Source organism: Spea bombifrons, chromosome 4 (assembly GCF_027358695.1).
Source record: "Spea bombifrons isolate aSpeBom1 chromosome 4, aSpeBom1.2.pri, whole genome shotgun sequence".
NCBI classification, from domain to species: domain Eukaryota; kingdom Metazoa; phylum Chordata; class Amphibia; order Anura; family Pelobatidae; genus Spea; species Spea bombifrons.
In genome coordinates this window covers 51229028-51247601 of record NC_071090.1, presented here as the reverse complement: position 1 = coordinate 51247601, position 18574 = coordinate 51229028, and the positions used below count along the sequence as shown (strand labels likewise).

General features: G+C 35.1%; 1 protein-coding gene across 1 annotated transcript in view; it reads left to right on the top strand.

Moving 5' to 3' along the window:
- Positions 1–18574, top strand: part of PDZRN4 (PDZ domain containing ring finger 4) — a 57310-nt gene that overhangs the window by 29747 nt on the left and 8989 nt on the right. Inside the window, exons 2-3 of the mRNA XM_053463095.1 lie at positions 8363–8616; positions 9370–9472. Coding sequence (XP_053319070.1) covers positions 8363–8616; positions 9370–9472 — 357 coding nt within the window. The remainder of the gene's footprint in view (positions 1–8362; positions 8617–9369; positions 9473–18574) is intronic.

Genomic DNA, 18574 nt, shown 5'->3' with positions numbered 1-18574 from the left:
AACCTTGACCTGTCTAGTGAAATGCCCCTGCTTTGTTTTTCCAAAATGGATTGGAAATTGTAAATCATTCTGAGAATGGACAGTTTATTGATGGATACCTCTTGTTTTTGAAGGGGGTCAGATGATAAGGGTCACTTGTTTTCTTTTTCAATAACACCAAGAGGACTTATTGACTGTAGAATTTGATCTTTTTGCCTAAAACAAGTTTTAACAAACCGTCTTTTTTGGCAGTTGAAAATTAGTGTTTATATTATATTAATAATAAGTTCTAATAATAAATGAAATAAATGATTTTACTACATAATTTTACATCTTGTGTTTATATGTCTCAATATAAATGAATAGGAGGTGTTGACTTAATAAGGGATTGTTAATATTACTCCCAACTAACAAAACCTAAACTAGCTTAACTGAAACTGCTTCATTACTAGAATTAGACTGGATTTCTTAAATGACAGAATTTCGCATGCAGGTACAAAATACTAATGATTTTCAAATGTGGAATCTTTTTTGATTCTTAGAAAATATTAACTAGTTAAAGTAGCTGAATGGCGATAGTCGTTCATAAACAATAATGTGCCTAGCTAGAGAGCTGCCACATCTTATATATAATAATAACAATAATATAATATTTTTTCCTATTATTTTCATAAGCTAGCCATTAACCATTTTTTCACTCTCCTATGCTTTCCAAACTACTTTACTGACTACAGGCAGGATTACAGTATGTTTGCCTGCACAGACTATCATTAGGAACTTCACCTGATGGGTGTATTTGGGAATGTGAACCTGTATTTAACCCACAATAGGTTCCTGGTTGTTTCGGCTGGATCTGGCTACTTGTTGTATCGGCTTGTAACCGTATGGGCTTATACTGCTCTTTGATTCCTAACTCGAAACCTACTAGAGGGATGCATTAGTAAAATGAAAATAGAGGTGGTTGTATAATTTCAAGATAACTTGTCAGATGTCACTGTTTATAGAAAATAGCATATGCAAACTCTGGCGTTGATCTTGTAAACATAGTTCACTACATAAAGACTAGATGATTGACATATGTATCGCTTGGAGCAAAGTCAAAAGAGAGTGTGGCTATTACAGAAACGCTTAAATACATAAAGGGACAAAAGAAAGTACAGAAGAGAGGTATATATGAAAAGTGAGAGAGAAGCTGGACTAATTGACCATAGGATGTATTGCTCAGATTTATTGTGAGAAAGTATTTTTCTTCTGCAGTATGGGTAGATAACTGGAATAGATTTCTGGTAGAAGTGTCAGAGGCTACAAAGTGAGTGACTTTAAACACGTATGCACTAGAAATAAAATTCTTGAACTTAAGTGAAGTCAAAGGGATACTGTAAGTAAGAACAACTGGCTCTACTATGATACAATGCTAGATTTATTAAGTGTTTGCAGATAAGTATTTTTAAATCATAATTTCGAGGTGTTCCCGGTGGAGAAGTTTACAATACTATAAGAATGTGTGCTGCATACTGGAGTTGGAATAGTGCGCAACATATAAAAGCTCTTCTGGGTAGGTAAATTAAGGTTTCTGAAATGCTGCAGAATAGTTAGGTAATGTTAACACATATTTACACATTACTGATTCTTGCAACAATATTTAGATCTAGCCTACAATGCTTATTCCAAAATCCATATTCATTCTTGTTATATTCTCCAACAAAAAATGTTTAACCCCTTAAGGACAATGGGGGGGTCCCTAAACCCATTGAAAACAATGCATTTTGTCATTAAGGGGTTAATTAGTACAGGTCTTGTGTCTTTCACAAGCAATGAGTTTATCTGAATTACTTTGTTTCATTTACTTTATACTGAGCAGTATTGTGCACTCACGACCTTAGTCTCTCAACACTTCCCTAATTATTCTATAGCTTAGCTTTGTTAAATCCATCGCAAAGCTTTTCATATTTACAGTTGAATGCCTCCTCTGCTAATCTTCATTTTTAATTGTCTTAGATGATCTACAAATGAACTTGGTAAATGCTTAAGTTAATATAACCCTTCAGCATTTCCAGGTTTTCATATACTATCTTAATAATCTTTACTGATTATATGTACATAGAGTCTAAAACTCAAGGTAATTTACACTGACATGGAACACTGGATAGCATCTACTTGCCTTCTACTGTGATTATTTTATCTATTTAAAGTAATTTAAAATGCCTCAAGTGCTTATTGTTTTGATGAGACAAGCACATAAAATCCTGCTAGCTAAGGTCTAGGTTCTGTTGACTGTGAAATGTGTATAGATGGATAATTCAATAGTTCTATGTATAGCTAATAATATAGTATGATAGTATACACTCATATCATTGTGGTCCATAAACACTGGTTACTTAAGAATTGAGATGTGAGGATTTATTGTAGAGGAGAAAAATGTTATTTCATTGCACAGGAGAAATGTTTCATCTGTTGGGTCCAGATGCACTTGAATAATGGTCAGTAGGAGTTTTGGAATTTATTAATGAACAATTCTTGTTCTCTGACAGGAATGGGATATAACAATTGCAAATGAATGGGCAATATAAAGGGACATTTTGTTGTTTAGTACCTAGGAGAAGCTGATCATTCAGTTAAAAACATATTTTTAAGATCTGAGTTGTTGGTGAATGGGTATTAAGTTGGATGGTTATACAAAACTATGCTGTAGAGGATTTCTTCATTTTAGAGTATTTTCTAAATCATCGACTCTTGTGTTTGTTTACCAGAATGATACCTGGACATTTACAGTGAAATCTGCACATTTTTATCATTTATATTGTATTTGATATAATGAAAATACATTTTTATTCTTTAAGTCTTCAGTAAAAGGTGTAAACATATATAGTATTTCATACAAAAATGCTAATAACCATTAATGACAAAGTTTTGGATTGTGAATTTTCAAAACAACTATTTTCATCAGTATATAGATTTAAACATTTAATTCCATTAACACATACATTTTTGTGCACCTTTATTGCTTTAAAATTAGGATCTCAAATGATTCCTTGTGTATAACACTCCTGGTTATATTTATTAGGAGGAAATATGATTTGGCAGGGTCCTTTTTTCATTTAACTGTTGAATTCTACAATATAACTGTCAATGCACTAGTTCGATTCCACTGAATAGTTTAGAATGCAGAGATTGATGCATACAGCAAATGGAACCAAATTTAACTCAAGGCAACAGGTTCCAATCAGACTCACCCATGCTGACCCCCATCCTCTACAATGGGCACAGTAGCATAAGAACTGGACCATGGAACAATGGAAGAAGATTGCCTGGTCTGATGAAAAGTGTTTTCTTTTACATCACGCCGATGGCCGAGTGCGTGTGTGTCGCTTACCTGGAGAACACATGGAACCAGGATGCACTATGGGAAGAAGGCAAGCCAGTGGAGGCAGTTTGATGCTTTGGGCAATGTTCTGCTGGGAAACCTTGGGTCCTGCCAGTCTTGTGGAAGTTACTTTGACACGTACCACCTACCTTAGCATTGTTACAGATCAAGTACACCCTTTCATAGACTAAGTATTCCCTGATGGCATTGGCCTCTTTCAGCAGGATAATGTGCCCTGCCACAAAGCTAAAATAGTTCAGGAATGGTTTAAGGGAGACAAGGAGTTCAAAGTGTTGACTTGTCCTCTAAATTCCCCAGATCTCAATCCAATTGAGCGTCTGTGGGATGCGCTGGACAAATAAGTCCGATCCATAGAGGCCCCACCTCACAACTTACAGGACTTAAAGAATCTACTGATAACGTCTTGGTGCCAGATACCACAGCACACCTTCAGAGGTCTAGTGGAGTCCATGCCTCAACGGGTCTGGGCTGTTTTGGTGGCAAAAGGGGTACCAACACAATATTAGGCAGGTGGTCATAATGTTATGTTACACACACACACACACATCAGAAATAGCCACTGAAGTAAATCTACCCAAAAAAAATCTAAAAACAGAGAGGTAACCTTATTTTTTTATACCGCTGTATTTTAAGTCTAGGGGCTTTGTTAGCTAACTTTTTATATAATGTACCTCTTAAACTATTTACAAAGAGGGTTGCAAAATAGTGTCTATGCAATGAATATGTGTGATAAGAATAAAACTTGTTCAGCTTTTAGTGGCACTTAGAGTCTTTGTACATTTTAATTGAGTTCCTTAACACTGAGACTAACGCGCCTTCAGATTTTAATGGAGAAGGTCACTGTGACGATAAGTTATCCAACATGTATTATCTGCAATGTCCAATAAACCTTTTTTAAGCTCCGTTATTCACTGCGTATGTAGTCACATAGAGTTAAAAGTCTTGAGTGCACAAGTGTGAGTACTGCAATTTGCCAGAATGCAGCCATCAATCTGTTGAAACCACTTAGTTTGAAAGGGAAATTGTGAAGAATATCATTGTCTGTTTCTGAACTGTTTCAATGGTAGTAAGCGTACGGTTCCTTTGACTCTGTCCATGCATAATGAACAGTATATTATAAAGATAGATCATGTTAAGTGTCACTTAAGGTGTTTGTGTCATTATCCGAGAATGATACAGTAAAGGGATAGTTTTTGTCATTAACTAAATCTGATGTGATCATTTCTGGGTGAAGTAAAAATATTTTTCATAAGAGAATGTTCTTAGGAAGTAAAGTATTTTAACATGTGTAGAAATACAGAGATGCCCTTTTCATACACCTTAAGGTCAAACTAATGTGTTCAGTGGTTCGTTAGAATTATGGCTATTAGAAGACTATTTTGTAATCACTGCTTACCTATTTTGTGGGGAGCCTGGCAATTCTCAGCAGAGAGGTCATGTCTAGCCAAATAGTATATTAATATAACGATCATAAGCAAGTCTGTGCCACATACCTTGCTCTGTCTAATATGCATTCATCAAAAGGGGATTCATAGAAAGCTCCTAAAAGAAGAATAGAAGGGGCCATTCATTGTGGGGTTTATGCTAGTTGCATGCTACATACTTTCTAACTATATGTGGACTTTTATATTAAAAAAAATATGTCTTTGGCTGATAATGTTTAAATCAAAGGAGTGTACTTGGTAATTTCCCCAACACATCTTGCCCACCCTCCTCTGCTTGATTCCCAGACCCTCAACTGTGGCTTTTGTACCCCACATTTTCCATAAATATGTTGCATTCACATAAGTACCGTGTATTGTTTTATTAATTTCCCATTTAATGCAATCATGGTTATGATATGAGAATACTGCACTTATATTTATAACCAATATATATATATATATAATTGTTATGAACAGAATTTGTTGTAAATTTCCATTTATAGAAAGACTGTACATTCACTTTTGAAAGCAGGCGTAGACTTCCCATCTGGCAACCTAGTCATATGCCCGTTGGGTTGTGGACAGGCGATGCTGCTCTCTTACATTTACTGACGCATGCATAGCAGATCTGATACCTTAGTGTGCGGCCGCGTGCTAGATACTCATTGCTGCACGCTACATATGTCATTTATCGGCCGCTAGCCTTAAAACGTTAGGGCCATTTTAATCCCCAGTCTTGTCCTGTTTGGAAGCATAACCAATGCCCCTTCACAGAGAAGCCATTTGTCCTTTCTCGATAGATTTTAATTGGTATGCTGTAAAGCCACGGTGAAATTTATTGGAGAACTGATATATTGTTTCATTAAATTGCAGTTTTAATGTTTCAAAACAATGGATGGTTCATTTCTGACACATGATGTCATCGCAGGTGAATGAGACCTTGTTTAGGATTGAATTTGCCATAAAATTATATGTCAATTTGTTAAATGCCTTAGTGTTTGTAATTGTGAGGGGTATGCGTTTAAGAGCAATAATCTAGCATTGCAATATTGTACATCTTGGTGAATTTTCTGGACTGGAAATGATGAAGAAGGCAATTACTTGTATCGGTTGGTCATTAACTACACTTAGTTCACCTTTGTTCTTAAATTAGAAGCTATTACTTCATATCGGAACATAGTGAGAAGGATAAGGAAGCACGGACATTGCGTCTGACTCAGATAACAGAAAGCTATATACTATAATTAGGTTGTAATGAAAACCATAATTGGCAGTTCTAGATGGATTATATAGCTTTTTACTGTTTTCTTATTTGATCACAAGCAACATACTATAAAGGTGGAGATGGCCCTGGAAATGAACTACTGAAATATTGCTTTCTAGAATTTAATGAAAGCCATAAATGTTACTCGAAGGGGCATAATTGGTTATTTTCTCTCTTTCCTAACTGCTGTTACATGTTTTGCTGTTGCATCAAAGCATAGAAGAAAGGGACTCTGCTTTTAGATAAAGTGTTTTTATTTAACAAGACATAGCAGGATGTTTGTGAAAGCATAAATGACACAAATACACTATATTGTGACAGCACAAGACACGACTCTCTTGTAATTATTAGAGAAACATTCTGTAGAGTTGCGTGCCAAACCCTGAGTGATCTAAAATAATGACGAGTGTGAAAAGATATGCAAATATGGCTATTTCTGTTATTGCCTAGTAATTTCCAACACAGTAGATACATTTCACCTTGCTGCTTTGGTTTGCTTCCATAGGCCCCATAATCTGAATTTTGAGGTGGATAATGAGATTTTACCACCCAGTACTGTTGGGCGGGATTCAATGGTAGAGAAAAACGTGTACTATGCCTAGTGCCTATAAGTAATTGAACATCTATTCTTCCATTAAATGCTGCATTCAATAGCTATAGACTCTCAAGTTTTCTTTCTAGTATTTAATCTTGAGTAGTGATGAGTAGTCACTGAAAAATGCAGTCAGATGTGGTCAAGTCTCTTGTATATTGTGACTTGTCAGATCAAGCTTTGTAGGTCCAATCTCCATAAATAAAGAACACAAGCATAATTCAGTTCTATAATAAGCTCCTCTAGTAGTGATTTGTGAATCCCCAATTACTTCGTGAAGCTACCTGTGTCTGAATAAAGGAAATGTTGGTAAAAAAGTGGGTGTAAAAGGGAGCGGTTTGTTAACTTTAGTTTTCTAATAAAAACAAATTCTTATAAGTATACCCATCATTTTGCTAACTATTAAAGACAACTGCCTTTAGTTACGTGCAATTAAGTATTCAGTATTCCTAGGCGAACGTATGATTTATATACTTCTGACCTTTACAGAAGACTTTCAGCATGTTGATGAACTTCTAGTACAGTGCATTTTGTCATAACTGCTTATATCATATCAAATGTACAAGACTGATCTATTTAAAGGTCAAAAAGTTAAATGCATTACCAGCAGAGAAAAGAAGCCTACAATGACTTCAGCTTAACGAAGTATGTTTATGATGTGTGACTGTCTTAAATGGGCTTCTCTATTATATATGGGTATAATAATAAATGTTATTGATAACATTTTTTTAAACTAATCATTAAATTGTATTAAATGAATGGCACATATTTTACTGTAATATTAAAAAGTTCCGTTATCTATAATTATTATTCCTAATTATAGATAAAACATACTTAAGATCTATAGATGATGTGTTTATAATGATATATATAATTATTTTTTGTAATGTCTAAACTATGTCTAAACATAGGGCAGGTCATTCATATCTCATGCAAGAAGCCAAGATGTGGCCCAACTCACCAACTCGCATGCACGTCTTTTTATCCTTTTTCATTTTTTTGTAATTTGTGTATGGAAGAACACATTGTGTTTTGGCATGCACCAAACCTAATTCTAGACATTGTTGCTGAGCCTCTCCTGTCTCATTCATCTACCTTAGGCCTTAGTTGTCTACCACTTAGACAGGCCCTGTCCAAACAACATGGACATTGTCTGCTGAAAATATAATGGCGTTGGGTTGGTTCTGCATAATTTTGTACAAAAGTTGTGTGAAAAAATAGCCCTTTGGTGGCTTTCCAAACCTTGTATGCACTGTATGAAAAGAAACTTGAACTCATTTGATGAAGTCCTGAATGTCTGAGGCATGGTGTGTTTTATTGCAATATCACAGTTTCAGTTTGTCTTTCTGTTAGAAGTGATCACAAATATCTGTACTTATTTTTATTATGTCAGAGAACAACATTAATGCAGTCTTTATATACAGCATATAAATAAATGTAACGCTTCCTTGTTAAGAGTCTTTACTGTTTCTTTAAGATAACATTAGGCATTGTTTCAGGAAGAACCAAGAGGAATAAAACACATACTCCATAAAATAACTACAGTTTCTGAAGTAGATTATAAAGGAAGATCTTTATTCTTTAACCCTTTATTTTAGATTTTTGAAATATAAATGTAATAGCATAATCCCATGTTATAATTACTTTTTTAATATGGGGTATATTTGTGTTATGTATGTAAAATGCATTTAATGTTGGAATTTTGTTTGTTTTAATAGGTCAATGGAAAGGATCTCTCCAAAGCTACTCATGAAGAAGCGGTTGAAGCTTTGCGAAATGCTAAGGAACCAATAGTAGTTCAGGTTCTAAGAAGAGCACCTGCTAATAGAGCTCATGGAAGCTCACAGGAGGTACATCTTGTTAATGTCAGCACACAGACCGACATTACCTTTGAACATATAATGGCTTTAGCCAAACTCCGGCCATCTACTCCTCCTGTTCCTGACATTTGCCCCTTTCTTCTCTCCGACAGGTAAGAACATTTCCCAATATTTTTTGGTTATTGATGGTTGATTGAACATCTAGGACTGACACTGTATCAAGCTAGAGTTCCCAGCTAGTGATAGCCCCTTATAAATGTCAAGACAAGGAAGCGTACGGCTACGCTTAACAAACAAAAAAATCCTATAGCTCCTTCCTATGAAAAGACTCATGCTGGGCATTGTATAGTATGCACACAATTACTCAAAAGTTATATCAGAATGTAAAAATGAATAAGAAGATATTCTTCCTGATCATGCTTTCAAGCACCACGTAGAGATTAGAAAGTACTTTTTTTTTAGAACTTAATGCCTAAGCCATAATGGCAGATTTCAATATTTTGTACTGCTGTATTTATTGAAGTTATTGTGTGCACGTTTGTGCTTTTTTTTTAAATATGAATTGTGGACATGGCTTCATTAGCAGACAAGCTAGTCTTCAAGAAGAAGGATTGGAATCCTGTAGCTGTGGAACATTGCTGTGCCTTTGTTATAAATGCAGTGCAAGATTTCTTTTGATTTGGTGCACTGATCATTGCCTGGAATCCAATTTAAGCTATGAAAATGACTTCTCTAAGTGTACAGTAAATGAAAAGAAACATATCTTTTTGTTCAGTGTTTCTTTAGATTTGCAACCCGTCCTAACCCCTTGAAACAAGAAAGCCAAAGATAAATTTGTCATTTTTTTAATTAAAAAAGAGAACATTGTCTCATATGGTTTTCTCGCACCAATTTCTCCCACATAGCTGCCATTCTCTTCATCCAATGGAGCATGAATTTTATGAAGGTAATGAGTATCTTTCTAGCTTGCCTGCTGATGGAGAGAGAACCGAAGACTTTGAGTATGAGGTAAGCTCATTTCTCATTTTGTCGGACAGCTCATATTTCCGTCCATGCATAGCAGAGCTCATTTATAATTGTGTTTACATGTATTATTTGCAGCATCTAATCAAATGGTGCCTAGTGTATTTCTGTATTTTGTGTCAAAACAAAGAAAATCAATTGTTCTATTACCAACTTTTTATATAATGAATTTTCTGCTGTGGAGATACTTAAATGTATTTTCAACTTAATATACAGTGGTATGTACGATCCATCTAACACAGAAAACTTTATATTTTTATTTATAAAAAACAGCCTTTGTAACCATAATGGTCACTAAAAGTGTTGTTTTTTTTTGCACCGCCATACATTATGTTGTTTTTAAAAGCCTTAATAAAACAATAGATCTTCTGATTCACATATTGATGACTGGTGGGAAGATATGAGTATATCTTCTACATCTATATGATAAACCTACTTACTCTAGTGAGCTTGTTAGTAAATCTATAGAAGGCACACAAAAGATTAACCATAGCATGGGCCGCTATTTCTACTTATCTCCCTCTGTGCCTAATCACTATACAATGCTTGTGGGTGTTGATTTCAAGGGTTCCGATTGTTGATGGTCTCAATCAGCACAGATCTTTGGTTACTAAGTGAGCTGCGGTGGAATTGGCGTGTGTAGGGCGATCATACAATATAGAGGTACAGATCTCTATGCTCAGCTTTGAAAACTGGAATAGAGCATCGCAAATCCGTCATTGTGAAGTACCCCATAGGCAGAGATGCTATTTTAAATAACTAAAGGATTTAGATTTTAGAATGGCATATTTTTCTAACATGGAAAAGTATTTAGGTCAGTTTGTGACAGCCTAGACATCTTTAGATCTAAGGAGAAAAATATTATGAGAGTATTTTAAATAAGGGATTATGAAGAAGGTGGTGTCATTAAAGCAGAACATTATATGAAACTGGTCAGTAAGGCTAAAAGAAAAAAGAACCCACTGTTGCAGACAGCGCAGTGGCACATAGATTACAGAAGAACGTGGCATTTAGCACTTTTTAGTAGACTCACAATGAGGAATATAGGAGTAAATACAAAATTCCCCAGCTATATAAAAAAAGGTTTTGAATTATTCTGAATTATATCATATATTATGTGTTTCTGAACCTTGTTTTGACACATTTAATGTGATAACTATTTAAAATCTGGGTGCTCCTATGTATAAAGACTCTCCCCATGTCTTAAAAAAGTCTTACTGGGGGGAGCAGACACAGGTAATGGAGGGAGTATGAGCAACATTTTCAAAAGTATCAAAAAAGCAGAGGAGAGGAGCTCACTTGACAGCCTTAAAAAATGATGTTACTCTAGGAAAATGCTTAGTCTACATTTGGCCAAGTCATACTGTGCCCAGTGATTTATGAAGGAGCGTGTTCAGTCCTTTTCTCATAGGTCCTCATTAGTCCCCTTTGTGACTTAGGCCTGTATGATCATTACAGTCACACCAATTGTCTAAGCCTTTCTCATTTGATGATTTTTTGCTGACAACATAAACATGATGCCATGATTCACATCTGAAGAGATTTGGGAATACGTGTTAGTGGGGATAGGCAACCTGTTTGTACATGGACACTCCTGTCCATGAAGAGGCTTATGAAAAATATTGGGGCTTTACCTTGCCTTACAATAGCTTCCCAAAGGAATTCCTTTTTTTTAATAAAAGAGAGCTTAAGCATAATTTACTATTAATAAACTATGCTTGTAAAGAGTAAGCTATGTAAATGTATTTCTGTTGATCACACTTATTTTCAAATTCTATTACTTCATATTTTTTCATGAAAATAAATGTGTCATCTGGATATAAGCGACATATGGATACATATATGTACATATAGATATTACCATTGAATATTCCTAATATGTAAGAATACAGCTTGTTTTCAGAATATAGGGATTTCATGAACAAACACCCCTATAATAAAAGCTGCAAATCTAATCTAACCAGTGAACTGAGTCTTTAGTAAATTTAGTAAATCATTTTGTTTAGTAAATAATTTACAGAATTTCCAGAATATTGTAATTGGGAATTTTCTGAATCATTTCTGTGCATGCTGTTCTGTATCTAACACAAAGATATCAGCCATAAATAGGGGCATATTGTGGGTTATATTTAAAGATTATTATAGTACAAAGTTTGAAAAATGGTATTATTACTATAGTGACCAAGGGAACGTTCCTGTTGAATTCACCATTTCGTTGGTTCCTTTGGCCATTACATATCTGTGAAAAAGCACCAGTTGAAAAGATATTACGCAAATGTAGAAGGAACCAGGTAAGCATTGTGTGACCCTGATAATCTGGGTGTGAAAACCCTGAGACTCAGTGTCAGACCCTTAGTTAGGCTGGTATGCCTTGCAGCATTTATTATGTCAGAAGCTTTAATACATTCAGGTTCAAGATAGATGCAGGTCATACGTTAATTGAACGCGCAGTGTTATGATACCATAACTTTATGAGCTCGTCAAAGCAACTGGCAAGGCTGGTGAGATCGATCCAGATGTTCTGAGCATAATTTTAAACCCAGTATGAACCCATCAAAAGCTTAGCAATGTATTGGAAAAATGTACATTTTATAATTTAAAGGGTTACGTTTAATACTTGAACTATATAATAAAATAACGCTATTTATTCCACTTAATTTGACATTCAAGAAACGGTTAAAATAGCAGACAGATTTTACACTTATGGGTGATTTAACGTGGAGAAGCTTGCCTTCTTAAATTAGTTATTCATCTTTATTAAAAGCTCACATGAGTAATATCACACTAGTAAATGCCCAGATTTTCAGCAGCCTCAATTTTTTGCTAATCGTCCCACTGTAATCATCGATTTGATGTCAGATGAGATTCAGTTCTCATTCAGTTCTAGGTAGGCACAGTGGAGTCCTGTCTTCTTATAGAGTAATTGTGGGGGTTTTTTGGTGACTCCACATTTTTAATACCTTTGAGTATATAATTCATTATTTATTCTCTCTAGGTTTTGGTTGACATCTCAATTCCCTGTTAAGGGCAGAACCAAACATTTGGCCAAAAAAGTTTTGAATTCCAGTGATGTGTGGATGGATTCTGGAAAACAGAAAAATTGCTTATAGTGTTACTGGTTGTACAATGTCATTGTGCGATCAACTTCGATGAATTCTTTCTATTCTGTTCTCTACTTAATATATGTAGAAGTATTTTAGATGTTATAGGATTTGGTAATCTTAAATTAAGTAGTTATACTTGCATGAGCAGATTGATGCCCTTTAAGAAGAAATAATGGACACTATAATAATACACTGATAAAATCTTTCCTAGGAAGAGATGTATGGTCAGTCCAGTTGTGCTTTTTTATGAGATTGACAAGGGTTAAAATGGAGTTTTGAAACATTTAAATCATGCCAGTGGCCAGAATAGAGTTATTTCTTGGTGCTGAGTCATGAAGACTGTGTTAACTTGAAATGTAATGTAATATTACCAGTGAGGCTGCAAAATTAATGAGGGTAATTGTTTAGAAATAATTTGCTAATTGCTGGATATTTTTATGTAGACAATTTTTGTTATTTTACTCGTCACATAAAGAGAAAGCGTGACGGTTTTTTTTAAGACATAAATTATACTGTATTTTGGTGTCGTTCAGCTTTTCATTGTACAGGTACAAGTAAGCGCCATAAATCAAGTCATACACAACTTGACAATGGTAACATGACCGAAGCATTACCTTGAACTTGGTTACTCATATTTGTGACGAATAGACTATAAGTCATCATTATTTGTACTTGGTTGATGAAAAATAGAATTGTCTACAGTTCAATATTTAATACTTGGGCTTGGGCTTAAGAATTTCTGAAAACTAATCTTGAAAGTCTGCAGTTCAACTAGACAATAAAAGAATCTTCTTAACCAATATTTGGATTTTAAGTATTTTTGTTTTGACAGATTGCCTCTCATTGCCTGCTCCTCTAAACTCAGGCTAATTATTTTATATAGGCCAAATGTTAGATGTATTTTCATGTTAATATTAACACTACTTTTAACGGTTAAAGTAATAAACCTAGAAAGAAAGAGAAGGCATGTACTCGACTTGTGCAGGTGGATATAATCCCTTTATTTTCATTTCCTGCCCTTTCAGTTGGAAAATATTCAGAGGGCTTTTTCCATTCAGAAGTTGATGTCTTCTTTTCCTTATCTCTGCTTCTTCTCTTGCTTTTTCTTGTTTTTCTGTCTTCCTTCTTTGTCTATTTCTCATCGGTATCAGTTCCGTTAACCAGGCCTTCCCTGAGCACTTCTGCAAAAGGTTGGAGACTCTAGTTCTGTGGCTCAAACTTTCCTATGTTTAATACTATAGTCCTTTTTTAGGCTGATGAAAACAATAATTATGCTTTCCTTGTTATCTATTTCATAATGATCATAGCAGACTTTTTTTCCTTTGATAATGTGTAAAAAGAAGATACATTTTTTTTCTACACAATTAACATATTATCTGATATGGCAATACTGAGTAAAATTGAAAGATAATATAAGTTAACAGTCCTCCGGCCAGGGCATTATCTCCATCTAGCACATGGAATTGATAAACACAAGTGTCTTTTTTTCCAGCACTAGTGACCATATCTATTTAGGTGAATCTGACATCAATTCTGATTTGTTCCTTCTCTTTTTCTTTTTCGAAAAGTCATGGCATTCTCTGCCTGTCATCACTGATAAGTGAAAAGACAGAAGGGAATCCAATTTTGTTTGTGATTGCAAAGCTGTCAACAGATTCAACTTGTTTACAGGTTGGCGGCCACTTTAAAGAAACCTCTTGAAATGCATTTTCCCTGCAAGATTGCTTTGTGATAAATTAATCTTATATCATAATACTACAGACTGCATGAGGAAAGTAGTGTAATGTATTGAAAGAAATACATCTTGGGGATCTGCAAAATGGAAACAAATGTCATTTTTTTAGACATTTGATATATATACCATTTATCAGACATTTCTCCCTGTTTTGCTTTATTAATCCACATAGACACCAGTGCTATAGAATCAGAATCACTATAGTGTTACACAAAATGACTTGGCTTTGTTTAAAAATAAAAATAACATTCTTTTTCTTTCATTATCGCATTCCTATTGAACATTTTATCAATTGTGTTGCTTTCTCCTTTCCAACAAACCATGAGTTTAAACTTGGTATTAGAGGACTGCACTGGGGGGCGGGTCCCGCGGGTCCCGTGGGACCCGCCAAAAAACTTGCGGGCGCGGGCGGTTTTGCTGGGGCTGCGGGCGGGAGCGGGCGGTCAGGCACTGTACCTGCGGGTCCCGGTAATCCCGCGCAGTCCCGCAAGGCTGCCTTCTTGCTGCTCCCTTACAGTGTCTCCTAGTTTGCTCCGCCCAGGAACAAAACGAAGTCACGTGATGTGACGTCACTTCCTGTGACTCTGCCTTGTTCCTGGGCGGAGCAAGAGAAGAGACGCCATGAGGGAACAACTCGAGGGCAGCCGCGCGGGACTGCGCGGGAAATCAGGTAAGGAGGCGGGCATGATTGGCCACAAATGTGGCGGGAGCGGGCGGGATTGGCCACAAAAGTGGCGGGAGCAGGCGGGAGCAGGCGGGAGCAGGTGGGAGCAGAACACCCACATTGCGGGAGCGGGCGGGAGCGGGATTAAAAAAGTAGTCCCGCGCAGGGCTCTACTTGGTATACACCTTTAACTCCTACTAAACCTTATAGAACTGCTGCCCCCCTTTTTATTTAGTTTTTAATACTATTTAATGTTGAGTAATATTATGGCATATGAAAGAAGGCATGTGCAAGAAAGCCTTTAAATGTATTTTAAACTTTATTATTATAAGTTAAGAACCATATAATTATATTCACCAATGGCGCATGCCTTATTATGTAAAAAGAGCATTCAACCAGAAAAACTAACTTTATTTTGAAAGGTTTATTTTGGTAGTTGAATCAATTTTTAATATAAATTTAGATGAGAGGTTCTTATTACTAAAATCCTTATTATTTAAATGTTTGCCGGATGCTTTATTTGTGTTTAAAATTTTAGAACAGCTTGAGGTAATGTTTCAGGGCACATTCTAAAGTAATCAGTGCTAATAAATGAAATATATATATATATATATATGTATATATATCTGTGTGTTGTGTTGTGAAAATGTCCCTAAATATTGATGTTTTGGGGCCAATCTAAATGTATTCAGTAAGCATAACATGCTGGGACAGTTTTACGGTTGGGTTCCTTCAGCAGAACTTATAATGTCTTAGACTGGCCTGAGCACAACATTAGTGACCCTAAGGTAAAGGTTTAATTTAGAGGGAGAATTGGCAATTGCTGATGTTGAAACAGTAGCCAATGATGAAATTAATTTCCCGCTTTATTTATCGTGCTTTTCTTCAGAAATGTAACACACATATGATGTGATTGCAAATTCTTTGGCATTGGAATATGATCATGATGGTTGAGAATCCTTCTGAAATGGTCTTATTTCATATACATCGTTATTAATGTGAATGAATGAACACTTTGAATTATATCATTTTATGTAAAAAAATGTATTAAAGTATATTATTGTGTTATTTACGACAGTTGACTTTTGTCCACTAAGAATAAAAATATTGCCTACTACTACAGCAAAACATTTTTCCTATAGAATTTAGTTAACGTACAACTGAGCATGTACAGTATAAGTTAGTGGATTACAAAAAGGCCATTTGTTTCAATAAAACATGGCCAAAATGATTTTTCTAGCCCCCTCTGCTGTAACGGCTACCAGTTTGCATTATCTGGAAATGCAAAGTTTCAGTGACCGTACAAATGGTGTAAAGGAGTATTGTCACACACAGAATATGACGTAGTTACAAGTTCTGTGTGTTTTTAAACTTGTGTTTACAACCAAAGTGAGTGTCTACTTAAGGTAAATGAAACAGTTTATTTGGCAAGTGTGACATAGTAGGATACACTCTGAGAAATGTAATGAAAAAAGGTTTATAGGCATCTCTCTTAAAATTTGCACTTTATGGTTTATTTATATTTTTGATCACACAGGGTTAAGTATTCCAATGGGTGAAGGCAGTGAGCAGAACATATTTTCAGTAGCACTGAGCAGTAATGCAGGTTAAAACATAAGCAGAGAGTGGGACATACTGGTGTTTGGAGGTATAGACAATAATATAGCATGCTGTGAAATATCTGATGCTTAGCCATGAGACTGTTGGAAAGTGTTTGTGTTAATTTCATATTAATGGCTTATACGAAACTATCTAGTTACAAAAATCTAGAACTGCTGTTACTGTGTGCTAGTTAGCAGAAATAAGCGTTATAGATGTCTTTGTTTAGCACATGCAAATGCATCATGGAGATTTGAGACTTGTTTGCTGTATAATTAGCATATAAAATGTTTTTATCATTTAAAAAAACATATTAAAGATTTATAGTTTGGATAAATAACTTGATTAAAATTGACAAATAAAAATAAGTACCAACCTTCAAACATCAATAAAAACTTAAAAAATACATAGTGTGAAGCTATAATATACTTCAGTGACATGTAGGAACCACAAGTATTATTATTATATGTTATATATTTCCAGCACCATGGACAGCAGCCTGAACATTCATGTTTTCAGTACCATACTCTGTACTTCAGTACTTTGTCTTCTTTACTTGTAGTTTGCAAGTTCTGCTGCTTTGTAACTGTCCTTGAATCACTCATACTTCTGTTAATGCTTAGTGCATGATTTAGCATCATGCGTTTGGAACTGTGCTGAACTTTTCCAATGGTCTTATATAAGGAAATCCCATATTATAACATACTGAAGCCATGTAGAATTGACAAAGAACAATTTTAATTAATTCTCAAACTGTTTCCTTATTTTAGATGTTATTTCTCTCATCCAACCATTACTGTTTGATGATTTTAGTTAACATACTGTATTTAAACCCCCTTTAGTCATTTATTGCTAATTTTACTTTTTAATATATCTTAAATGTTTCCATTTCAATTTAGAACTTAAATATAAAGTTGAATCCTATAATCATTTTAAAATGTGTTGTAATATGTTTCTGTTTACTTATATCCAGTGAATCACGGGTTCCCTTAAACCAGTTCCACATTTTTGGTATGCGATTGTAGTTACATAAGATAATTTTGAAACCCTTAAAATCGAACCACTTGATGAAACAAAAAATGTGACTATGCAAGGCTGCTTCTTTGTAGGCTGGGCTGCAACCCAATGCAACAGAAGAGATTTAGCTTCAATGTTAGAGATTGTGACTGTGGAAAATAATTTAGTGATTTCTCCCTGCTGCTGTAGATTACTTTCCAAGTGCCATATTTTATAACGGTTCTTATCGGAAACCTTGGAAGAGCAATTTATGTTTGAAAGTGTCATCTCTGATGCAGCAATGAGGGTAGTCACTCCCAGTTGTATATCATCATCATGCCATGAGGATTTAGGATAGGTTTATATAGTAATCTAACTGCTGTAGAAACTTAGTTTGTCACTGTTTTCCCAAACCTTTCACATACAACGGATCAGTTTAAGTGCTGAACCCAGCGTGACTGCTGCTGGAGTGTCTGTACAAACACAAAGAACCATTATAGCTCCGAGTTGAGAAGTAAAAGAAAGCACTTAATATTCTATAATAACACCACCCTGTCAGGGAATCAAATCTCAGCCTCCCCCATGAGAAGTGGGTATACTGGTTATATTTTCAATGCTTACTCTATAAAAATACATACATTCTTGTGGGAGGGTGGCAAGGTCTTCATCATGTAGGTTGTAAAGTTATACGTTCAGACCTATTACCAAAGGTTTGAATTGTGAGTTAAGTTACAAAATTACTCAATAGTACCCAACCTTAACAGCAACTCATCAGCATATAAAACATCAAGTTGCTGTTTCATTGAGCACCATGCCAGTTTTTGTTAATGTATCATTAGGTTGCTATAAATTGTGAATTAACTTTTGTCATCTCCATCTAGCTTTTTATTTCAGTTGATCATACAAGTCAATGGTTGATTCTGTCATATGAGCCTGTCTGGGATTAACTCAATTATTGTTCTTCAACTTTATCACACGTTCTGAGGCAG